The sequence below is a fragment of the Octopus sinensis genome, linkage group LG8, assembly GCF_006345805.1.
Source record: "Octopus sinensis linkage group LG8, ASM634580v1, whole genome shotgun sequence".
Lineage (NCBI taxonomy): Eukaryota > Metazoa > Mollusca > Cephalopoda > Octopoda > Octopodidae > Octopus > Octopus sinensis.
The window spans coordinates 1,036,227-1,062,784 of record NC_043004.1 but is presented as its reverse complement, the minus strand read 5'-3'; the positions used below and the strand labels follow the sequence as shown (position 1 = coordinate 1,062,784).

The window sequence follows — 26,558 nt, the reverse complement described above, 5'->3', positions numbered from 1 at the left end:
TGCATGAAACAACAGCTAAATTTCCCTTCAAATCATGCAGTAATTGTTCTTAAGGAAGAATATATTACATAAAGAAGTCTTAGATTTAGTACGTCCGAGGTTAAAAACTGGTTGGTCACGATTGGAACGCTTTTGTTCATTGGGATTCTTGTTAAAAACTGGCCCGGAGATAAATAATTATTACTACTTGTATGACCCATCCAAAAAGTTTCCTCAGTGCAACGTGATTGGCTAGAAATAGAAGCCAGGTCTCCTTTCAATTGCACATTTTTTCTTTTATTTTTAAGTGATCATACTGAACACCATAGCCCCACATCAATCGATTCACAGAAAGTATAAATACATAAATACGTGAGAAATTATGAAGAACTTTTCAGAACTTTAAGAACCAATATGACTTATTGATGAAATCATACTGAATTATATGAAGGAGAAAAAAAAACCTTATTGTCTAATTCCTGCATTCAAAGAAATTTTTGGTTAAACGAAGAGGTAACTTTAATCTATTTCGGTTATACTTTGCTAAATATTTATTTTCAGTCGAAAACTCTCAAAAAATACAAAGACGAGTATTCACTAGCAACATGAGTTGAGTTATAAAACTGAAAACTATAGAAAATATTATTTTTTCTCTTTTTATTTCAAATATGAATTCGTCCTTAGTTCAAAATGGACATACGTCTGCATTTACGAATAGAAAATAAAACCAAGATGCAGCAACGAAAATTAGGGATATTAATAGTTTTTGCTTTGATATTTTGGGACTTTCTTTTTTCGTCATCAAAAGTAATTTATTTTGGATTTGCTTCCCTTCAATAGTGTCAGCAACCATTTTACTATCAACATGATCATCTATCACGTTTTTTGCTAGTAAAAAGGTTTAAAGAAAAACTGGTTTAAGAATTCAACGAGAAAATCTTCATAGTTTCGTACCAACTGTAAATAAAATTTGGTGCTCTGATAATGATGAAACTATTTTGAAAATAAGCATCCATTCTAATACCACTGTCCAAATGAAATGAAATACCAGTTTAGTGAACTTTCATGGCTTTATTAACAACTGTCAAATTCCTTTTACACCAAAAGACTTATTCAAATTCTTGAAATAATTTATACTTCGAAATAGTTGACAGCCACCAACAATTATTTACAAAATACAAATACATTGATAAAAAAAAATCAGATGCTCAATGTAACTAGGACGAAATTTTGGTAAACGAATGTTCGGGTGAGTATTCTTACTTTCATTCTTTTATACTACTTCCAAAATATCAATGAGAAATTGTAAATTATTATTATTATTATTATTATTATTATTATTATGTTATTTCCTTCTTTCTTCAAATTTTCTTCCGTTTCTCGCCGAGTGTTTTCCATACATCTAGGGCAGAGAAGGGCTTTGTATGCATTCCCAGATTACACGCGCAAATTCACAGATAAAATATGTATTTGAAAATTAATAAATAAATAAATTCATGGATGGATGTTATTTTCACAGCGATAGTACTCTTCTCAGTACATGAGCCGTTCCAGTTAATACGATTTTTTGCACTTCCTGTAGGGATGGTAAGCCTGGAATCATTTTCAAATAGGTTTCAGTACCTTTTTTATCATTCCTAGGGATCCTACAATCACTGGTATTGTAGTCGCCTTGAGAAACCACATTTTTTCAATTTCCATTAGCAGGTCTTTATATTTACTAATCTTGTCAAATTCTTTCGCCGCTATATTGTGATCACAGGGAATACTCATGTCAATTAATAAACACATCTTTTTTTCTGATCTTTTATAATGATATCCGGTTTATTAGATTTTATAGTTTTGTCGGTCTCCCATAGAATCGACATATTTTCTCCCTCAGTCACAGCTTCAAGATGATGTTTATACCATTTGTCATCGGTTTTGATTTTATAATGCCGACATATTGTCCAGTGTAAATACTGGCCGACTCTGTCATGTCTTGCTTTAAATTCTGCAGGTGCTAAGACTCTACACCCTGAGATTAGGTGGTCTATTGTTTCAATCTCATCGTTACAGAATCAGCATTTTGGATCAGCTCCATTTTTCATCACATTGGCTTGGTAGTTCCGGGTAAATAAGCTTTGGTCTTGAGCAGCTAATATGAAACCTTCACTCTCTGCTTTTAACCCTGAACTTCGTAACCATTGGTGCGTGTGTTTCTGGTCGACATCAGCTTGTTTGCTACGGGCCACATACTTGCCATGGAGAGGTTTCTGTTCCCATCTGCTAGCTAAATTTTCATGTGCTTTTGTCTTTGCAATTAATTTTATTTTCTTTGCAGCTGCAGTTGGCGCATTTCCTTCAGCCTGCTCAATCTGGTGGGTATCTAAGAGATCAGCAGCGAATTTTTTGCTCTCTTTGAGAATAGTGAGGTTTTTTAGGTCTTTCATGTTTTTCAACAAGTTTTAGCATCCAATCGTTGGTTGCTTCAAGGTATTTGGCCAGTCCGATTGTGGTGGTTTTGTATGTAAGTTCAAGCTGGATCAAACCTCGACCTCCCTGAGCTCTGGGAAGGTAAAGGCGATCCACGTCTGCCTTTGGATGGTGCATCTTATTACAAGTCAGTAGCTTGCGGATTTTCCTGTCAATTTTCATTATTTCTCTAGTATTCCAGTTAAGCACATTGAAGCTATAAAGAACAACTGGTACTGCTAAGGAATTTATGGCTAAAACCTTATTATATGCATTCAGCTCAGACTTCAGGACTGCTCGAACTCTTCTATAACATTCTTATTATTATTATGTCAGTGTGCATATTTATATATATATAAATATATGGGCAGAAGAAAAATTCTAATGCCAGATACGCCGAAACAAAAAATTGTCGATAACCATTAAGTTTATGCGTCTCGAAACAAACCGATAGAAATCTCTAAAAAATTCGTTATTACCGTATTGGTCCAATTTCGGGGTTAATTCACAAGAAATTTTCCCCTCTTCAGCGGCAAATACGCGAGATATAAATGAAATACTTACTCATACCCATGGAAGAAGCAAGCACCAAGTCCCGAGCAAACTTAAGTACCCCAAATATATCCAAAATAGAAAAATCTTCGGCGCACCTCGAGACACGTGTGATTCGAACTAGAAACTTCCACAGAGTAATAGAATCCGAAAGTTAACACTAATCTATTTATAATTGATATAGGATAAAATTTTTTTCGGGAAAAAATTTTTATCAATGGCCAGCATATCAAAAAATGCCTTTAAAGGTAAAATTTATACATAATTTACGAGATAAGGGCAGAAGAAAAATCCTAATGCCAGATACGCCGAAACAAGAAAATTGCCGATAACCATTAAATTTATGCGTCTCGAAACAAACCGATAGAAATCTCTAAAAAATTCATTATTACCGTATTGGTCCAATTTCGGGGTTAATTCACAAGAAATTTTCCCCTCTTCAACTCTTTCAATCCTTACTTCGTTTTTATCAGCCCTGGGCTGGTCTATAATTATTTCCTCTGTATTATCTTCTTTAGCTGCAGCTTCGTTTATTTTATCCGTTACTGCTTGTCTAATTTGATCAATCTCTACTTCAGTCAGTATTTTTTTTTTATAATGTTTCTTCTGACGTTGGCAAGTTTGTTACTGTTCATGTAGGGTCTTGCTTCAGTGTGTTTCTGTCTCCAGTTTAAGTATGTTTGTACAGTGTTAGATTTATCTGTGGGGAAATACATGGCATGGTAGAAGGCCGCAAGAACTTCTTTATTATCTTCCTTAGACCATTTTTCCTTCTTTTTCTTTTGATTATTTGGTGACGGGCATGGATGGCCATCTGTTGGAATATTCCGGTTGTGGAGTACGTCCAGCTCCTGTGTGTCGGGAAGATTTGATCCAGTAGCTGATTTTTCAATCAGAATTTGGTTCAATTTTCGGGTACGTGGTCTTTTGTAATCCGCTCGATGACCATTGCGGTTTGTAATTTGTTTTGTTGACATTAAAGCATGGCGAGCTTCGACTCTTACATTAGGAGACGGATCTGTCAGTTTAGGGTACTTTGCATGTAAACATTGTTCGTAGCGCCGCTTCTTAAGGCTAGCAGATCTGTATTCGTCTATGTTTTTTTGTTGATAGATTTATCTGCGAAAATTTTTTTTAAAAACTTATGAAAGGTTCACTCTGCCTGTGTTAGTTCGGAAAAACGAGAATAAAGTACGGAAAAAAAGGATCTGTCGGTTATTATTATTATTATTATTATTATTATTATATTATTATTATTATTATTATTATCACCATCACCATCATCATCATCATCAATGATATTGTTTTATGTGTAGTCACAGCAGTAGCTTATTATTATTATTTTTATCATTATCACCATCACCACCACTACTACCATTGTTTGAGGGAATAGTTGGTCAGGATTTGGTAAAGAGGTCATGTTCTATAGGTCTATAAATAGATTCAGCAGATGGTGGAGAGGTCAGCCAAAGAGACAAAGGACATTTTAGCTCAGGAGAGGTCAAACCTGTTTACTAGTACCAGCGCTGCCTTGAAAAGCAATTCAGCTTGTTATATTTGTAATTAATGGTAGGAAGAGAAAAAAAACTATATATATATATATATATATATACTAGCAGTATCGCCCGGCGTTGCTCGGGTTTGTAAGGGAAGATCTCTTTCGGCACCATCTTTGATCTTTTTCGGCACACTCTTTGATCTCTGTCGACACCCCCTTTGATATCTGTCGACACCCCACTTTGATCTCTAACGGCACCCCCTTTGATCTCTGTCGGCACCCCTCTTTGATCTCTGTCGGCACCCCTCTTTGATCTATGTCGGCATCCCCTTTGATCTCTGTCGGTACCTCCTTTGATCTCTGTCGGCACCCCTCTTTGATCTCTTTCGGCAACCCTTTGGTCTCTCTCGGCACACCTCTTTGATCTCTGTCGGCACCCCTCTTTGATCTCTGTCGAAACCCCCCTTTGATCTCTGTCGGAACCCCCTTTGATCTCTGTCGACACCCTTCTTTGATCTCTATCGGCAACCCTCTTTGATCTCTTTCGGCACCCCTCTTTGATCTCTGTCGGCACCCCTTTGATCTCTGTGCATTCCTCTTTGATCTCTGTCGACACCCCTCGCTGATCTCTGTCGGCATCCCTCTTTGATCTCTGTCGGTACCACTCTTTGATCTCTGTCGGTACCCCTCTTTGATCTCTGTCGACACCCCCTTTGATCTCTGTACACCCCCTTTGATCTCTGTCGACACCCGTCTTTGATCTCTGTCGGCACCCCTCTTTGATCTCTGTCGGCACCCCTTTGATCTCTGTCGACACCCCTCTTTGATCTCTGTCGGCACCCCTCTTTGATCTCTGTCGGCACCACTCTTTGATCTCTGTCGGTACCCCTCTTTGATCTCTGTCGGCACCCTCTTTTATCTCTGTAGGTACCCCTCATGGTATCTGTCGGCACACCCTTTGATCTCTGTCGGTACCCCTCTTTGATCTATGTCGGCACCCCCTTTGATCTTTGTCGGCACCCCTCTTTGATCTCTGTTGGCAACCCCTTTCATCTCTGTCGGCACCCCATTGATCTCTGTCGGCACCCTCTTTGATCCTTGTCGGCACCCTTCTTTGATCTCTATCGGCACCCCTTTTTGATCTCTTTCGGCACCCCTCTTTGATCTCTGTCGGCACCCCCTTTGATCTCTGTCGGCACTCCCTTTGATCTCTGTGCATCCCTCTTTGATATCTGTCGGCACCCCTCTTTGAGCTCTTTTATATCTTTCGGCACCCTTTTTGATCTCTGGCGGCACCCCCTTTGATCTCTATCAGCACCCCTCTTGATCTCTGTCGGCACTCCACCCTCCTTCTTTGATCTCTGTCGGCACCCCCTTTGATCTCTGTCGGCACCCTTTGTCTGTCGGCACCTCTCTTTGATTTCTGTCGGCACCCCAATTGATCTCTGTCGGCACCCTCTTTGATCTATGTCGGCATCCCTCTTTGATCTCTGTCGGCGCCCCTTTTTGATCTCTTTCGGCAACCCTCTTTGATCTTTGTCGGCACCCTCTTTATCTCTGTCGGTACCCCTCTTTGATCTCTGTCAGCACCATCTTTGGTCTCTGTCGGCACCCCCTTTGATCTCTGTCGGCACCTCTCTTTGATCTCTGTCGGCACCTCTCTTTGATTTCTGTCGGCACCCCCATTGATCTCTGTCGGTACCCCTCTTTGATCTCTGTCGGCACCCTCTTTTATCTCTGTCGATACCCCTCTTTGATCTCTGTCGGTACCCTCTTTGATCTCTGTCGGCACCCCTCTTTGATCTCTGTCGGCACCCCTCTTTGATCTCTGTTGGCACCCTCTTTGATTGCTGTCGGCACCCCTCTTTGATCTCTGTCGGCACCCCCTTTGATCTCTGTCGGCACCCCTCTTTGATCTCTGTCGACACCCCTCTTTGATCTCTGTCGGCACACCCTTTGATCTTTGTCAGCACCCCTCTTTGATCTCTGTCGGCACCCACTTTGATCTCTGTCGGCACCCTTTTTAACCTCTGTCGGCACCCCTCTTTGATCTCTGTCGGCACCCCCTTTGATCTCTGTCGGCACCCCTCTTTGATTTCTGTCGGGACCTCCTTTGATCTCTGTCGGCACCCCTCTTTGATCTCTGTCGGCACCCCCTTTGATCTCTGTCGGCACCCTCTTTGATCTCTGTCGGCACCCCCTTCGATCTCTGTCGACACCTTCTTTGATCTCTGTCGGCACCCCTCTTTGATCTCTGTCGGTACCCCTCTTTGATCTCTGTCGGCACCCCTCTTTGATCTCTGTCGGCACCCCTCTTTGATCTCTGTCGGCACCCCTCTTTGATCTCTGTTGGCACCCTCTTTGATTGCTGTCGGCACCCCTCTTTGATCTCTGTCGGCACCCCCTTCGATCTCTGTCGGCACCCCTCTTTGATCTCTGTCGACACCCCTCTTTGATCTCTGTCGGCACCCCCTTTGATCTTTGTCAGCACCCCTCTTTGATCTCTGTCGGCACCCACTTTGATCTCTGTCGGCACCCTTTTTAACCTCTGTCGGCACCCCTCTTTGATCTCTGTCGGCACCCCCTTTGATCTCTGTCGGCACCCCTCTTTGATTTCTGTCGGGACCTCCTTTGATCTCTGTCGGCACCCCTCTTTGATCTCTGTCGGCACCCCTTTGATCTCTGTCGGCACCCTCTTTGATCTCTGTCGGCACCCCCTTCGATCTCTGTCGACACCTTCTTTGATCTCTGTCGGCACCCCTCTTTGATCTCTGTCGGTACCCCTCTTTGATCTCTGTCGGCACCCCTCTTTGATCTCTGTCGGCACCCCTCTTTGATCTCTGAAGCCTTGAATGGTGTAAAGCAATCTTGTTATCAGATCTGACGTTCATCAAAACATATATTAATGAAATATTATAACCTAAGCAATGGGATACATTACCGTAAATACGTTTATTTATGCACATACACACACTGCGAAATTGGGAGAGAATATATATATATAATGGCGCAGGAGTGGCTGTGTGGTAAGTAGCTTGCTAACCAACCACATGGTTCCGGGTTCAGTCCCTCTGCGTGACATCTTGGGCAAGTGTCTTCTACTATAGCCCCGGGCCGACCAATGACTTGTGAGTGGATTTCGTAGACGGAAATTGAAAGAAGCCTGTCGTATATATGTATGTGTATATATGTATATGTGTGTGTTTGTGTGTCTGTGTTTGTCCCCCTAGCATTGCTTGACAACCGATGGTGGTGTGGTTACATCCCCGTTACTTAGCGGTTCGGCAAAAGAGACCGATAAAATAAGTACTGGGCTTACAAAGAATAAGTCCTGGGGTCGATTTGCTCGACTAAAGGCGGTGCTCCAGCATGGCCGCAGTCAAATGACTGAAACAAGAAGAAAAAGAATGTAAGCATTTTCAGAGAGTTATAGCCAAAAAATAGCAAAAAAATGCATTAAAATTGGAAAAAAATTATCGTAAATTTTTTTTAAATCGTTGACTCATCGTAGACATTTTTAGAGAGTTACTTCCCTTATATAATTGCGAAAAAAATGCATTAAAATGGAAAAACATGATGGTAATTTTTTTTTTAATCGTAGACTCATCGTAGACGCGCGCTAATACCCGGAAGGGCTCGATATGAATCACGACTATAAGATACCCGCTTTTGGTTACACTGCACCGCAAAATGTGGGAGTAGTTAGGAATCTAAATCGTAGGAGACAGACACACAACTTCACTTTTATATATAAACTAGCAGTATCGCCCGGCGTTGCTCGGGTTTGTAAGGGAAATAACTATAAAGCATTTTTAGAGAGTTATAGCCAAAAAATAACAAAAAAATGGAAAAAAATGATGGTAAATTTTTTTTACTTAAAAAAGGTGGAGTTGCGTCCCCTAGACAGTTTGCGGTTTGTGTTTCTGATTCTCGACCCCATGTCGAATTTATCGATTTTTTCAGAACTGGGGGAACTTTTCAAAATTTTCGCTGCGTTAGTTTTGAATTATGACATTGGGCTATGTGTGTGTCAAGTTTCATCAGAATCGGTTGAAAGCCGTGGTCAGGGTGAGGGTACAAGCAAACAGACACACAGAAACACGCACAGACAAACTGCCGTTTATATAGAGAGAGATATATATGTATAGAAATATTAAAATTACTAAGTCTCTATATATCATCCTCCTTTTTATTCTAAGAACACAATCATTTCTCTCTGTGCAGTCATACAAAAGACCATATTTAGTAAATCTTAGAACTTTACTAGCCACCACTTGTTTTCTTTTCTTTTTGACTCTCCCTGAACATTCGAAAAAAGTAAACATTCTTCTTCCCATTGCAAAAGTAAACATTCTTCTTCCCATTGCAAAAGTAAACATTCTTCTTCCCATTGCAAAAGTCTTATTGTATTTTCCAAATGGACAGACAAACGAACATATACCCACACACATATGTATATGTATACTCACACACACATATTATCTGATATTCACGTCGATGATTTTTTTAATTTCTGACTTCAATTGTGTTGTTGCAATAAAAGTTGTGTTTACGTATTTGGGTAATATATCAAAGTTTTTAAGTATTCTTGAGATGTTCGTTTGTCTGTCCATTTGGAAAATACAATAAGACTTTTGCAATGGGAAGAAGAATGTTTACTTTTTCGAATGTTCAGGGAGAGTCAAAAAGAAAAGAAAACAAGTTGTGGCTAGTAAAGTTCTAAGATTTACTAAATATGGTCTTTTGTATGACTGCACAGAGAGAAATGATTGTGTTCTCAGAATAAAAAGGAGGATGATGTTTACATTTTCGAATACTCAGGGGGAGAGGAAAGGATACGTTGTAGATATTAAAGATTTTTTGGGTTTTTTTTTTGTATTTTAAGCTGACCGTTTGTGTGTTCGATCGCTGTAAGTATGTAAGTTTCCTAACTTATTTTATTTTGAAGGAAATTTAAAATATTTACAGGGAGTTGTAGATATTCCAGTCTTTGGGAACAGTAGGATGAAGAGCAGGTTCACCTTGTTGGGATTTTGAATTTCTGAATTTCTTTTTCTTTTGGAATTTTTATTTTATTTTTAAAAGTTTTGCTGTGGTTTACAGTTTTTGTAGTTGCGCAGTATGTATATATTAGCAGGTGCTTACTTCCATAATTTTTTTATCGTGCATTTAATTGTGTTGTTATAATAAAAGGCATTTTTACATATTCTGATAGTCAAGGAAGAAGGGACGTCAAAATGTTCACACAAAATTGAAGATATTTATGTTTCTAATTTTTTTTGTTAGGTGTTCGTTTGTTTGTCCAAAGCTGTAGATATGTAAGTTCCTTAACTTATTTTGAGGGAAATTCAAATTACTCACAGAAAACAGATCTTCCAGTTTTTTACAGTTGTTTTACAGTTGTCCTGCTGGGTTAGCTGTTGACAGGTCACAGCAGCGAAAAACACGTCCAGCCTCTGTCACGTCCAACCGCCTTCTTCCCAGGACGTTTACGACCAATTTTCCAGGAAGTAAGAAAATCCTCGGTAATTCCCAAGCAGTTTCGACCAAACTTCCCGGAAGTTAGAAAATCATCGGAACATCCCAGAAATTTTTCGATCAATTTTCCAGGAAGTTAGAAAATTCTCGGAATTCCCAGGAAGTTATCGACCAAATTTCCCGAAGTTAGAAAATCCTCGGAACTTCCCAGACAGTTTTCGACCAGTTTTCAGTTTGGCAAACCGCTAAGTCATTTTATCGATCTCGTTTGTCGAACCGCTACGATATTTTATCGATCTCGTTTGGCGAACCGCTACGTCATATTATCGATCTCGTTTGTCGAACAGCTACGTCATTTTATCGATCTTGTTTGGCGAACCGCTACGTCATTTTATCGATCTCGTTTGGCGAACCACTACGTCATGTTATTGAACTCGTTTGTCGAACCACTATGTCATTTTCTCGAACCCGTTTGTCGAACCGCTACATCATTTTATCGATCTCCTTTGGCAAACCACGACGTCATATTATCGATCTCGTTTGTCGAAACGCTACGTGATTTTATCGATCTCGTTTAATGAACCCCTTAGTTATTTTATTGATCTCGTTTGGCGAACCACTAAGTCATTTTATAGATCTCGTTTGTCCAGCCGCTAAGTCAATTTATCGAACCCGTTTGACGAACCGCTACAGCATTTTATCGATCTCATTTGGCGAACCGCTACGTCATTGTATCGATCTCGTTTGTCGAACAGCTACGTCATTTTATCGATCTTGTTTGGCGAACCGCTACGTCATTTTATCGATCTCGTTTGCCGAACCGTTAAGTCATTTTATCGATCTCGTTTAGGGAAACGCTACGTCATTTCATCGATCTCGTTTGTCGAACAGCTACGTCATTTTATCGATCTTGTTTGGCGAACCGCTACGTCATTTTATCGATCTCGTTTGCCGAACCGTTAAGTCATTTTATCGATCTCGTTTAGGGAAACGCTACGTCATTTCATCGATCTCGTTTGTCGAACAGCTACGTCATTTTATCGATCTTGTTTGGCGAACCGCTACGTCATTTTATCGATCTCGTTTGCCGAACCGTTAAGTCATTTTATCGATCTCGTTTAGGGAAACGCTACGTCATTTCATCGATCTCGTTTGTCGAACCGCTAAGTCATTTTATCGATCTCGTTGGGCGAACCGCTAGATCATTTTATCGCACCCGTTTGTCGAACTGCTAGGTCATTTTATCGAACCCGTTTGGCGAACCGCTAAGTCATTTTATCGAACTCGTTTGGCTACGTCATTTTATCTATCTAGTTTGTCGAACTGCTACGTCATTTTATCGATCTTGTTTAGCGAACCGCTAAGTCCTTTTATAGATCTCGTTTGGCGAACCTCTAATTCATTTTATCGAACCCGTTTGGCGAACCGCTAGGTCATGTTATCGAACTCATATGGCGATCGGCTACGTCATTTTATCTATCTCGTTTCTCGAACTGCTAAGTCATTTTATCGATCTCGTTTGGTGAACCGCTACGTCATTTTATCGATTTCGATGGATGGATGGATGGATGGAGGTAGATATTTAATGGCGGATGGATGGAGGTATTTAATTAATGGTTGATGGATGGATGGAGATAATTATTTAATGGCGGATGGATGGATGGATGCAGGTATTTATTTTATGGCTGATGGATGGATGGATGGATGGATGGATGGATGGATGGATGTTTGGATGGATTGATGGATGGATGGATGGATGGAGGTATTTATTTAATGGAGGATGGATGGATGGTTGGATGGATGGATGCAGGTATTTTTTAATGGCAGATGGATGGATGGATAGTTGGATGAATTGATGCATGAATGGATGAATGGATGGAGATAGTTATTTAATGGCGGATGGATGGATGCAGGTATTTATTTAATGGCGGATGGATGGATGGATGGCTTGATGGATGGATAGATGGATGCATAGATGGATAGATGGATGGAGGTAGTTATTTAATGGTGGATGGATGGATGGATGGAGATAATTATTCCAGACATTCCTCACATTCCAGACATTCCTGACATTCCAGACATTCCTCTCATTCCATAATTCCTCACATTCGAGACATTCTTGACATTCTAGACATTCCAGACATTCTAGACGTTACCTCATTTCAAGCCATGTCTGGAATGTCAGGAATGTGATGAATGTCAGGAATGTCTGGAATACCAGGAATGTCTGGAATGTGAGGAATATCCGGAATGTCTGGTATGTCTGGAACGTCAGGAATGTCAAGAATTCTGGAGTGTGAGGAATGTCTGGAATGCCTGGAGTTTTATCGTTCTCGTTTGTCGAACTGCTACGTCATTTTATCGATCTCGTTTGGCGAACCGCTAAGTCATTTTATCCAACCCGTTTGGCGAACCACTACGTGATTTTATTGATCTCGTTTGGCGAACCGCTACGATATTTTATCTATCTCGCTTGGCGAACCGCTACGTCATTTTATCGATCTCGTTTGGCGAACCCGCTACGTCATTTTATCGATCTCGTTTGGCAAACCGCTACGTCATTTTATCGATCTTGTTTGGCGAACCGCTAAGTCATTTTTTCGATCTTGTTTGTCGAACTGCCAAGTCATTTTTTATCTCGTTTGGCGAACCGCTACGTCATTTTATCGATCTTGTTTGGCGAACCTCTGTCTCATTTAATCATCTTGTTTGTCGAAACGCTACGTCCTTTTATCGATCTCGTTTGTCAAACCGCTATGCAGTTTTCAACCAAACTTCCCGGAATTTAGAAAATACTCGGAACTTCTCAGGCAGATTTCGACTAAACTTCCTGGAAGAGAGACAATCCTCGGAACTTCCCAGGAAGTTTTCGACCAAATTGCCAGCAAATTCGAAAATCCTCGGAACTCCCCAGGAAAATTTCGACCAATTTTCCCGGAAGTTACAAAGTTCTCGGAACTCCCAGGCAGTTTTCGAACAAACTTCCCGGAAGTTAGTATATCCTCGAAAATTCCCAGGAATTTTTCGACCAATTTTCCCGAAAGTTAGAAAATCCTCGAACTTCCCAGGAAGTTTTCGACCAAATTTCCCGGAAGTGAGAAACTTCTCGGAATTTCCCAGGAAATTTTCCACCAAATTTCCCGGAAGTCTTTATTATTATTATTATTATTATTATTATTATTATTATTATTATTATTATTATTATTATTATCATTATCATCATCATCATCATCATCACCATTATTATTATTATGACTATTATTATTATTATTATTATTATTATTATTATTATTATAGATGTCGCACAGTATACATTAACGTGAGGTTGTTGATTGCAGATACTGTGTCTACCGGGGGTTTGTACTGTTTGTCAAGTCACCGCAAGGACCTCAGATAGACAGTACTTTATGCAATAAACGTGCAGTTCCAAGTAATGCCGACTTCTTCAATTCATCTAGACCGTAGGGTATTTCTAAAGTTTTCAGATGTTTTTTTCAGATTGGGTGGTTATTGAACCCAATGCTCCGATGACAATAGCGACAACCCTTATGTTTGACTCTCGTAGCTGCTACATCTTAGCGATCTCAATTCTCAGGTCTCCATATTTATCAATCTTTTCTCTTTCTTTCATGATGATATGTTTATCTCCTGGCACTGCCACTTCAATTATTAGGCACTTTTGTTTGTCCCTCCTAAAGATTACTATATCCGGCCTTCGGTGCTCTAAGACTTTTTCTATTTGGAAATCAAAGCCCCAGGGGATTTTTGCCTTCCCCTTTTTGTCCATTACATTTTCCGGTGTATGTTGGTACCAAGCACCCATAACCTCATATCCATACTTACGGCATAGTAACCAGTGGAGGTTTTGGGCTACTTTGTCGAGTTTACGCTTGCACTCTCTGCGCAAGACTTTCACAAGCACTAACAATGTGAGTCACACTTTCAACCCTTTTTCCACACATTCTGCAGACGTCTGTTGCACTTGTGTGGCATATATTCTTTTCCACTGAGTTGGTATTCAATGCCTGGTCCTGGACCGCGATGATTAGGCTTTCAGTATTTCTATTTCAGGTCACCTTTTTTAAGTCACCTCCATGATACTTCCTGGTCTTTTTATCTGTTAACTTCACGGTGGAACTGACCATTTAATTCCATGTGGAGTAGGGCTTCTCTCTCGTTGGCTGTTCTTGATCGGAATTCATAAAAATTCTCAAGTCCATTTTTGTTAAATCCTTCAGCATTAGTAGCTTACTGCAGCAGGTCTTGTTTGCTGTTCACCAAATATTCTGCCATGTTTCTTCTCTCACTGTTGATGCACTCCCGTACGCTAATTATCCTACGTCTACCCTTACCTCTCTTCATGTAGAGCCTGTGTACATTTGTCTTAGGGTGGAAGGAACCATGCATTGTCATTGTCTTTCGGGAGTGTGCGATCAAGTTGGTTAATGTCCGCTTGCGTCCATCTCAGGATGGGTGCATTATAGCAGAGTACAGCAACCGCCTATATGTTAATGGCAGTCACAAGGTACCTTGAGTTGAGTTTTGATTTCAAGAGAAGTTTAAGGCCCTTGAAATATGCAGTGATGATCTTGTCTTTCATTTCTTTATGCATGATATTGTCAAGTTTTAGGATCCCATATCTACTTGTACCCACCATCATCCGTGTCTTCCATTCTCTCTCCGTTTGGCAATTCTATGCTCCTACAATTTACTCTTTTCTCCCGCTTCAAAGTAAGCATCGCACATTCCGAGATACCGAATTCCACCCCTATATCCTTGCTACACATTTGTACAGTCTCAGCCAGACTCTCCAGTTCAGGCTCTGTTTTTGCGAACAGTTTTAAAATCATCCATGAAGAGAAGGTGGTTGAGACGAAATCCGTTTTTTCTCAGCTCATAGAGCGCGTTGACTTTGCGTAGGACTACAGAAAGTGGGATCAAGGTTATAACAAATAACAGAAGTGAAGAAGAGTCTCCTTGGAAGATACCTCTTTTGATTGTTACCTCGGTTAAGTGTTGGTTGTTATAGGAAAGGCGTGTTTTCCAATTAGACATGCTGTTCTTAATCAGTGCACACACGTTCTCATCTCTTCCACACATGTCGAGTGTTTCCAAAATCCACGAATGCGGCAACATGTAAGCCGTTTTGAAGTCTATCTAGGCCATGCGTAAGTGTTTTTGGTACCATTTACAGTTCTTCATTATAACCTCGTCTAGTACAAGGTGGCTCTATTATTATTATTGCGAAATGCCTGGCAGTATTTCGTCTACGTTCTGAGTTCAAATTCCTCCGAGGGCGACTTTGCCTTTCATCCTTTCGGGGTCGATAAATTAAATACCAGTGAAACACTGGGGTCGATGTAATCGACTAGTCTCCTACCCACAAAATTTCAGGCCTTGTACCTTTAGTAAAAAAGATTATTATTATTTTCTCTTTATAACAGGTTTTTTTGGGAGCTGCTGGAGTCTTGCATGCGTAGTGGGCTTACTACCTGCAGCCTGCGGTACCATGCTATTCATTCTTTTCAGCTATCTAATACATTATTATTATTATTATTATTATATTATTATTATTATTATTATTATTATTATTATTATTATCTTTGCTCAGCTTCTAACGCTGGAGATGTACTACAGTGCCAGCTGTTCACTACCAGGGAACTATGGTAACACCCTTTATTTTTCGAACACCATCCGAAGTATTCGACCGGTTCCAAGTGCTCTACCATTATTGCAGCCCCTATTTGTTCCTTGTACTTCTCAAGATTTTTACTCACTGTTCCCAGGGCTCCGACAATTATTGGTACTACTACTACTACTACTACCACCTTTTTCATCGACCACAACTGCTTAAATTCCCAAGCTAACCTGTCATATCTATCGACTTTTCTTTTATCACATCATTATTATTATTATTATTAGTAGTAGTAGTAGTAGTAGTAGTAGTAGTAGTAGTAGTAGTAGTAGTAGTAGTAGTAGTAGTAGTAGTAGTAGTAGTAGTTCAGTTTTTTGTAAGATTACAACTATCAACGGTGCAGGCGATTGACGTAAGTGTTAAAGCACCGGACAAAATCCTTTATGCTATTTGTTCCGACTGTCTGTGCTCTAAGTACAAAACCTTCCGAAGTCAAACATTTCTTTTCACCGTTCCGATATCAATTAAAGAATGTGACAATCAAATACTGGGACCTCTTCCTCCTCAAATTTGTGCCGAAAGAAGACTTCATTATTATAGCTATACTCTTTTTACTCTTTTACTTGTTTCAGTCATTTGACTGCGGCCATGCTGGAGCACCGCCTTTAGTCGAGCAAATCGACCCCGAGACTTATTCTATCGGTTTCTTTTGCCGAACCGCTAAGTGACGGGGACGTAAACACATCAGCATCGGTTGTCAAGCAATGCTAGGGGGACAAACACAGACACACACACACACACACACACACACACACACACATATATATATATATATACATATATACGACAGGCTTCTTTCAGTTTCCGTCTACCAAATCCACTCACAAGGCATTGGTCGGCCCGGGGCTATAGCAGAAGACACTTGCCCAAGGTGCCACGCAGTGGGACTGAACCCGGAACCATGTGGTTGGTTAGCAAGCTACTTACCACACAGCCACTCCTACGCCTATGGATATTATTGCTCTCACTTTACCATGCAGGATGGATGACTGAACCGATAGATGGTTGGACAATTTACATGTAGGGTTTCGGTTGCGTCTATTTATATTCTAACATCGAATCTCATCTGGGTACATTTTGCTTTTCACTCCTTCATTAGTCGAATAAATGGGTATCAGTTGATAAATCCAGTCCTGAGAGTCGATATAATCGATTAAAAACCTTTGACAATATACATGTAGCTTTGTTAAACTATACGCAAACAACCTAATGGAGACGAGAATACATTTATAAAAGGTTTATTACTTTACGTACATCGGGGGCTTAAGTCGCCAATTATTGCTGTTTAGTTCGTTCGTTCAGATTCGTTTCATATTCACTGTTGGCATTCTTCTGTTTTCCTTCTCCTACTGGAAGTCCTTTTCGTTTAGCTGCTGACCAACATCCTAGCTAGCCTGCAGCGAAGTTTCTGTCTACGGATCATCTGTCGCGAATCCTGCTCTACATACATGCAGATTAAGGAGGAAAGCTGGCAGAATCATTAGCACGCCGGGCAAAATGCTTAGCAAGCATTGCGTCCGTCTTTATATCCTGAGTTCAAATTCCGACGAGGTTCACTTTACTTTTCATCCTTTGAGGGTAGATACAATGAGTACCAGTTGAACGCTAGAGGTCGATGTAATCGACTTACCCACTTCCCCGAAATTTGTGGCTATGTATCAAAATTTGAAACCGATGTACATACATTTTCGCTTTTTTTCGTTACCTCTCATACCTCAATTGTATGCTGTTTTGTTGCAAAGATACTTGCATTTGTAGCCATTGCATGACACATAATGTTCTGAACTTATCTTTTCAGGGCCACTGAAGACCTTCTTTCTACAGACATGGAGCACGTAATGAATAGAATTAGCTTTCCGATTCTGTCATTGTACTCAGCAAAGAACTCACAGTAAACGCATAAAATTTATCATAAAATGAGAGAAATATTATCATTTTTCCGAAAATCAGATTTTACAATGGAAGTTGAATTTGAGGATTTCTTCGTTCTTTCGGTGCATGTGGAAGATTGATATAATAAACTGCAATTCAAATCGATTTACACACAACAGACGTGAATGTTTCCTACATTCCATTACGAATATAGCTTGATTAATCAAAGACATTAGGTGTATTAGCGCTTACTTTTACTGTTAATTTCCATTAAACATGGCGACTACTGAAGGTAAAACTACATTTAATAAGATGCAAGAGCAAGTAACTCCGAGCGAAATAGTGGCGGAAGACGCGAGTCAACTAATATGGCAGTATATGTCTCCACTATTACTGGCGCTAGGGACAATCGGATCAGTACTATCAATTTGTGTATTACTCCGCCCCAAGATTCGAAAAATTACATCTATGTATCTCTTGACACTTCTTTCTTTCGCTGATTTAATCGGTCTTTGGCTGGGACTTCTCAGACTCTATCTTTCAAATGTATATAATTTCGACATACGCCTTCAGTCTGATTTTCTTTGCAAGATACACACTTTCCTTGTCTATTTTGTTCTTGATTTAGGATCCTGGTTGCTGGCTTTAATTGCAATCGAGCGCTTTCTCTTAATAGTTCGTCCTTTCATTGCACGCGACCACTGGAACCGATCAAAAGCTACACTAACAGTGATAGCCACCGGCATTCTTCTAACAATAGTCAACGGTCATTACATAATAACTTATCGTTTAACAAAAGTGACTTGCGCTTATAATATCGATGAAATTTATTGTAATGATAATTGGGACGCAACCTATTTAATAAAAAGAAATTATTCTGATGACAACGAATACGTGACCTATCGAATCCCTTTATCAACTCCACAGATGACAGAAAACGTTGCCTGTAAATCGGATGATGGAAAGATGTATTTTTATATCAATGTTTTCCCGTGGATAGATTTCCTCTTCTTTTTCTTCTTGCCGTTTTGTATAATGGTCATTAGTCACGTGTTCATCATTGGCAAAGTTCGAAAAACTAAAGTAAAAATGCAAAAGAAAAGAATGCCAAGATGTGCTACATCAGCGACACCAGCAACCGATCAAATCTCAACAGTCACGGAAACTACGAGAACAGCCTTTGCGGGCATCGTGGGTAAAAAAGAAAATACCCTACTGCCAAATAATTCTAAGCTTAATGGAACCGAAGTGAATAAAGGTTCAAAAGAACGACAAAGTAATCAGATGTCGAAAGTGGTCGGTCTCTCAGCAATGTTACTGTCTGTGTTAGTGGCATTTGGTCTCACAACATCTCCTATCACCTCGTTTCTCATCTGGTCTCGTTTCGATGAGGAAGATAACTCGGCATATTATAATATTAGCTGGGCTGTTGTTAATATGGTCCAGTACACGAATAACGTATCACATTTCTTCCTTTTCATTCTCACCGGAACGACATTCCGCCAAGAACTTTTGCAAATGTTTAGAGGTGTTTCCATATTTTTCAGACGGAAAACGGATGTAACACCCTTTGGATAGAAGTAAAAAAACGTTTTGTATTCTTTATTTTTATTTTATTTTATAGAAGTGTACAGCATTGGTGTCTTTTAGTATAGATCACGAACAATCAAAGAATTATTAAACCAGAATTAAAATGTCTGAAGTTTTGCGAACTTGAATTAAACTGTTGGTATGTTGGATGTAACCAAACTAGAATTACTCAAATATACACAATTTACAAATACCAGGGTTTTCCGAAAATCCGCCCATCCATTAGATCGCCTATGGGCTTTTGTTTGGATGGGTGGTTATTTGTGGTTAAAAATTGAAACAGAGTTAGTGTTCTTGTTTGCGTTCTGTTTAGACGTTCATTTGCTATACATCTGTAGATAAATTCAAAGGATTTTTATTCCCAATAATGGAGTCGAAAGAAAATATATCAAAACGAATTCAACGATCATATACCATTAGTGAAAAATTGTGTGCTATTAAACGAGTGAAAGAACATTCTGGCAATTTATCTGCTGCGTTAAGAGACTTAGGTATTGATAGAAAACGGTTGAGAGAATGGTGCACAAAAGAAACTGAGTTAATCAATGTCAGACAAGAGGAGGCGCAGATCAATTGGTGGAGGTAGAGGACCAGCACTTAGAGATCTAGAGATTGAACCCTTACAGTGGATTGTTGTTCAGCGTACAAACATTATAATTGTAAATTATCGCCGTTTACGGGAATATACTTTTGAATTGGTAAAAAAGTTTGGAATTGAAATGAACAGCTTTGGATGTTCTGATAAATGGATTTTCAACTTCATGAAACGGAATAAACTGACTGTGAGAAAGATTACACGTGTTGGTCAAGCGGACAATAAAACACTTGGAGAAAATGCACAAATCGCCAGTGACTATCTAGATAGCATTCCAGTATTAACAGCAGATAAGGATGCTGACCAGATTTATAATATAGATGAAACACCTGTATACGTTGACATGTTGAGTTCAACAATCATTGACTTTGTTGGCGAGTAAAATGTAGATGTTAGCCACTGTGGTGCTACCAAAGCTCGTTTTACTGCTGTGTTGTGTGTTAATGCTGCAGGAAATGTTGAAAACAATGATTATCCTTAAAAGATTGAAAAACGTGCCTAAAATCAAGGTCCCAAAGAATATTTACTTAACAGTCTCCAACAGGGGATCAATCACATATGAACTCATGCAGCTGTGGGCTGACAAAGTATTTGAGCAGAGAACAACACCACTATGCTCAAAATTCAGTGCTATTCATGGATGAATGCTCAGTGCACAAGAAAACAGCTCCTAGAAGTGTTCAAACGTAGGAATACAATTCTCAACCTTATACCTCCTAAAACAGCATCTTACTTGCAGCCGTCAGATGTATCAATTATTGGTCCTTTCAAGAAAGCCCTTCGTGCTGAATGGGAGAATTGGTTTTCAAATGGCAGAAAGGAGTATACAAATAAAGGGTATCGCAAAAAAACCTTCTTATCAAGAGATCGTGAACTTTGTGACCCAAGTTTTTGCCACTTTAAATAAACTATGAAGCATGCTTTTGAATCTTGTAAAATTGCTCCTCGTGGACAGACTGTAGAACACAGCCTCTTAAACTCACGCTCACAGGATGTTTTATCTGGTCTTGAGGGAAATGCGCCAGATGCACACCAGATACAAAATTGAACAAGAAGATGAGATACAAGTAAATGAAATTAGCTCTGATGTGAATTATGGCCAAGCAACAAATGAAGAAATTCGTGACACTTAACTTGAAACTATTCGGTTATTATTCTATCATAAATGCCCAAGGACATTATTTGTTCATACGAAGCTTCTATTCCAACAGTTTTCAATATTTTTCTAATAGATCCATTGTTAACTTCAGAATATTTTTTTAATATGCTTCTTCTTTTAAGGCTGTTTCAGTTTCTTTATGTCTGTATATCTGATAACTGAAACGATAAAAGCTCAATGGAATTGTATAAAATAAATATGGTTTTTGAGAATATCTTTGTTTTTCCTAGGTGAAATATTTTACTTCCATATCACTGCCCATGGGCGCTTATTTAAGTCAAAAAGTAGTTTTTGTAAAATAGAATTTTCCGTTTATCAGCCCTGGGCGGAATTTCGGAAAACCCCGGTATTTAGGGTCATAATTTTCAGGTAATTGGCGGGGAATCTCCTGTCGCAGGCGATAAACTTATAGCTGAAAACCCAGTACAAATGATTTGGGGTCAAATGCTTGTGTTATACATGATTATCTCACTTACTGCATCCAACCGACGTTGTCTGTGCAGGTGCACGGTGCACCAAGTAGAGCTACTTGCAATGCAGTGTTTTACTCAAGGACAAAACGCATCGCTCAGTCCGAGAAACGGAACCACGATCTTGTAATTCCTTGACCCCTGAACCCGCGCCTTCACATCACGAAAATGCTTAATAAGATATTACAGACACGCATGCGCGCGTATACACGTCGTCACTCGATCTGCTAGAAGTAACAACCAAATCTTCTTCAGATCACACCCGAGTCTATTGCAGAAATAACACATTACATTATCCATCTCTTACGACAAAAAAGATGAGGTGGTCACGCTTGGAACATCTTAAGACGATCGAAACTATTACTGCTACAACACAGTATGCTTAATATATTCCATTAAATCACATTCCGTATTCATAAGATATCTCCCGTATGAGTCGTCTTAGCGTTCGCAGAAAGAGATTAATGGAATACTAAGAGTTACTAGGCAGCTGTCAGTCTTACAGTTGTGATAACTGTAAGAGGTTTTGTTTCTGACCTTCAAGACAGGGAGCAGGTCATTAATGAGGTCACGAGTAACGACGAAAGTACCTTGACAATAACTTTGATTGTTTAACCAACGCGTTAAACAAAAATCGATTAATTGGTTGGTTTGATATTTGACTTATTGAATAAGAATAAAGAACTGATGCTGAAACAGTGCGTGTGTTTATAATTACTGGTGTAATGACCCTCCCAAGACACAATAAGATGCATCTCTTCTTTCTCCACAGTTTTATAAATGTATAAAGAATGGATATTCGTGCATTCTTTAATCACCGCACCATTTAAAGAAACGTTTGTCATTTATCTTTAATTTGTTCAGTCATTGGACAACGGCCATGCTGGGGCAACGCCTTGAAGTGCTCAGCCAAAACAATCGACCCTACGACCGACTTAGTTCTAATTCTGGTACTTGGACAATCGGTGTCTTTTGCAAGCCTCTAAGATATGGAGGCGTAAACAAACCAACACCGGTTGTCAGGTAGTGTGAGACAAACACAAAGACATACACATATATACACGCGCACATATATACATGTGTGCGTGTGTGTGTGTGTGTGTGTGTGTGTGTGTGTGTACCAAATTTACTCACATGCCCCTGATCGGCCCGACAATATAGCGGAAGACACCCAATGTGCCGTGCTGTGAGACTGAACCTGAAACTACGTGGTTGCAAAGTTATGACAAAACCAAACCGACTCGTGTGAATTTTATTAAAAAATATCCATTTTTCTGGAAGTCAGGAGAAAACAAAGTCGGCTGCGCACAATTGTAAAGGTACGCCTATTGCTTTAACATAAATAGTAATAAGATTACATAGCTATTAAATATCTATGCCTCGGCTAACTTCGCTTCACTTTCATTTTGTATGTAACAATATTTGATTATAAAACTGCATGTTATATATAAACAAACAATGCACTTCTTTTATTTGGTTTCCATCAAAAGGTTGACAATAATATGACTGATATAGACTCGGTTTTCACTTTACATAGACGTCGATAGAATAGCAGTATTTATGATGATATTGTGCTTAGTAACGAATATTAACTGTATTAAAAATGCATCGAAGTGTGTGTGTGTGGTGTGTGTGTGTGCGCGTGTGTGTATGTATGTATTTGTGTATGCTTATGTGCATATATATATATATATATATATATGTCTGTATAGAAAAAAGTTGTTCTTTCGAAGGCATATTTTATTATCCAAGCGTACACCAGTTTTGCACTAATATATAAATTTGTGTTGCAAGATTCCTGATGTGAAGCTGTGTGTTGAAACAAATATTGCTGTATTTCGGGACGGTCATTTATTTTTCCAAATAAACACACGCACTATATATTCGTTCTTCGCTCGTTTATTATTGTTCTTATTCTAACTCATGTCCATTGTCCGGAAATCTTTCGTCACACATCTGTGACCTCTTCAGTGACATTTTCCGTTCTTGTATGTCTTCCTGCTCTGCTTAGTTCATTCTCTCGAGAGTAAGAGCTAAAGGGCTCTGGTGCTGCAGTCAACGCACATGTGTGTGTGTGTGTGGTGTATGTCTTTTGTGTGTATGGCTGTGTGGTGAGAAGTTTACTGCTCGACTCTGCTATAGCCCAGGATCGGCCAAAGCCTTGTGTGTGGATTTGGTAGACAGGAATTGAAAGAAGCCTGTGTTTGTTTGACAAAAACCCTTTAAGGCGATGCCCCAGCATGGTCGCAATCCAATGACTGAAACAAGTAACTAACCGTAACTCTAACTAGAAAAATTTCTCCGTAATTTTCTGTATATTTTGAAAAAAAAATTCTGAAAAAAAGTTTAAAATGAAGAATTTACGGAGGGCTGGTGGTAATTTCAAAATGCCGATTTTTGTCAATTTTTTTGCAGATTCGTATTCTCCGTAGCCGAAAACTGGGGTTTGAATAGAAAAAAAAGATTAAATTTATAAAAAGGGGAGTTTTTGGTGGGTACAAAAGGAAGTCTTGGCTGACAAGGTCTATATGTGTTTGTTTTTTTATGTCAAGTTATATATAGAAAGAATTTAACATCGAATTGTAAAGTTTTCTCAATATTTTTCTTTTCTTTTAATTTTTTTGTTTGTTTGCTTTTGTTTTTGCTTTTTGTTTTTTGTTTGTTTTTTTTGCGCAGTAGAGTACATTTTAATGAGTTTTTCGGAGAAAAGCTTGGAAGTGACATTGAAGTTCCGGTTTCGAAGTTTCAAGCTGTCTGACGACGGTGAGAAAGGCGATATTTCGAAGTTATTGTCAACTGTAAAATTACACACATACACACACGCAGTCACACACACACACACACACACACACACACACACACACACAAACATATTGTACACATACATAAACACATACATATGCATACATATATATATATGTACAAACATAGGCACTTATATATATGCATACACACACACACATACTCTTTACTCTTTTACTTGCTTCGGTCATTTGACTGTGGCCATGTTGGAGCACCGCTTTTAGTCGAGCAAATCGACCCCAGGACTTATTCTATCGATCTGTTTTTGCTGAACCGCTAAGTTATGGGGACATAAACACACCAGCATCGGTTGTCAAGCGATGTTGGGGGGGACAAACACAGACACACAAACATATACACACACGTACATAGATCGACCCGAGACTATAGTAGAAGACACTTGCCCAAGGTGCCACGCAGTGGGACTGAACCCGGTTATATACATGTTATTTTTCAGTTTGGTTAGATTAAAAAATAAATAAAAATTAAGGGGGAGATAAGTAATAAAAGAAGCAAAGGAACAAATCAATCTTAGAGGAATTGTGGACTATCATTCAATTAGGAAAAGCTGGAGACAACATTCTTCAGTGGTTGGTACGGCATCGATTAATTATGAATATGTGTGTGGAAGCACTCCGTCGGTTACGACAACGAGGGTTCCAGTTGATCCGATCAACGGAACAGCCTGCTCGTGAAATTAACGTGTAAGTGGCTGAGCACTCCACAGACACGTGTACCCTTAACGCAGTTCTCGGGGATATTCAACGTGACACAGAGAGTGACAAGGCCGGCCCTTTGAAATACAGGTACAACAGAAACAGGAAGTAAGAGTGAGAGAAAGTTGTGGTGAAAGAGTACAGCAGGGATCACCACCATCCCCTGCCGGAGCCTCGTGGAGCTTCAGATGTTTTCGCTCAATAAACACTCACAACGCCCGGTCTGGAATCGAAACCGCGATCCTACGACCGCGAGTCCGCTGCCCTAACCACTGGGCCATTGCGCCTTCACTATGAATATGTACACCTGTAAAAATTGTAATTTACCACGTCACCTTACTACATGTGGTAACGTTATTCATGGAAAATTATGGCACTGCAAGCGTTGTAAAAGGAGCGAATCTGTTCGTTACCGTTCATGTTTTGAGAGAAGTCATATTTCACTCGCGCGCGCACACACACACATACACACACACACACTCACACTCACACACACACACACACACACCACACACACACACACACACACACAAACACACAGAGTAACTTAACCGAATACATTTGTTGTCTGATTAATTGTCTCTGATATTCTATTCAAAACCGAAGTGATGTCACATTAACCAAAATCGATCAAACGGAAATAAATTAACACGTTACCAATAAATAAAGAAAAAAAAACAGCAATAACCACAGTTCTCTTCACAAGACACCATAAAGATCTTCCAGTATATCTTACCTGTCGCCCTTCATTCAAATAATTTGCCGTCGATATTGTTTTTGTTTTGTTATTGCATGAAAGTCGTATAATTGATACATTATTCTATTATATTTCCAAACAATATACGCTAGGATGTTCACGCGACAAAGGATTTTCATTATGAAGTACAACCATCCCATAAGAAATATGTAAGCAAAATTAAAACAACTAAAACCTCATCAATATTATGTCGATTCTAATCTGCAAATATGATGACTAAACTGCAAATATCTGGGGCGATATCTACCGGTTTTCAAACATTTTCTTTATTCCTTTATCTCTTTTTCCTTTTTATTGTATCTCGATGTGTTTGTTATAAGGAGTAGCGGTGATTCAAAACTCCAATCGAAAGACAATCGTTCAGACACCACAAGGAAACCACCACAGTTTCACGTGATCGGTCGATTAACCGGCCAGTCAGTGTGAGGCAGTGGGTGTGACATGGTTTTCTCAAACATTCTAGACTTTGGCTTCCGGTCCCTTATATGAGGGGGTGTGCTGAAAAGTTGCTGGCCTTAAGGTTTTGCGAAAAGCCTGGTTAAGACCCAACCTGCTGAGGTTAGAGGCACAACCTTCTTTTACAGGGATAAAAAAAAACTGAAGGACCACTGCGTGTGAATCTGAGAGGGCAATATGTTGAATAAAATTATAATTAACTGATCCTCTTGTATTTTCTTTTACCCAAAGCCAGGAACTATTTAGCAGCCCCTCGTAAAAGCAATTTGGCGGCCTAGGGCAGACAACCAAGGACCTCCACGTGGATATTTGCGCAGTTGACTTTGTATATTTTGAGCCGACTGATTGTTATCTGACAGATAAACTCCTGTCATTTCAGAACAGTTGTCTCTCTCCCGGTCCGTAATTATTAATGTCATTAATTATAAACAGCCAACACCAAATATTCTTTTGTCCAGCAATAAGTATTTCGGATCTTTTCGGTT

The 26,558-nt window shown here is 39.5% G+C and overlaps 1 protein-coding gene across 1 annotated transcript; it reads left to right on the top strand.

Moving 5' to 3' along the window:
• Positions 1–579: 579 nt before the first annotated feature.
• LOC115215107 lies at positions 580–19,138 on the top strand. The gene is made up of 2 exons (XM_029784278.2): positions 580–1,228; positions 17,455–19,138. Exon 2 carries the CDS (start codon positions 17,805–17,807, stop codon positions 19,104–19,106), a length of 1,302 nt encoding a protein of 433 aa, XP_029640138.1. The 5' UTR covers positions 580–1,228; positions 17,455–17,804; the 3' UTR covers positions 19,107–19,138.
• Positions 19,139–26,558: the final 7,420 nt, after the last annotated feature.

Bases quoted from the DNA above. Each gene is read 5' to 3' on its own strand.
- LOC115215107 (XM_029784278.2), top strand. From the start codon at position 17,805: ATGGCGACTACTGAAGGTAAAACTACATTTAATAAGATGCAAGAGCAA.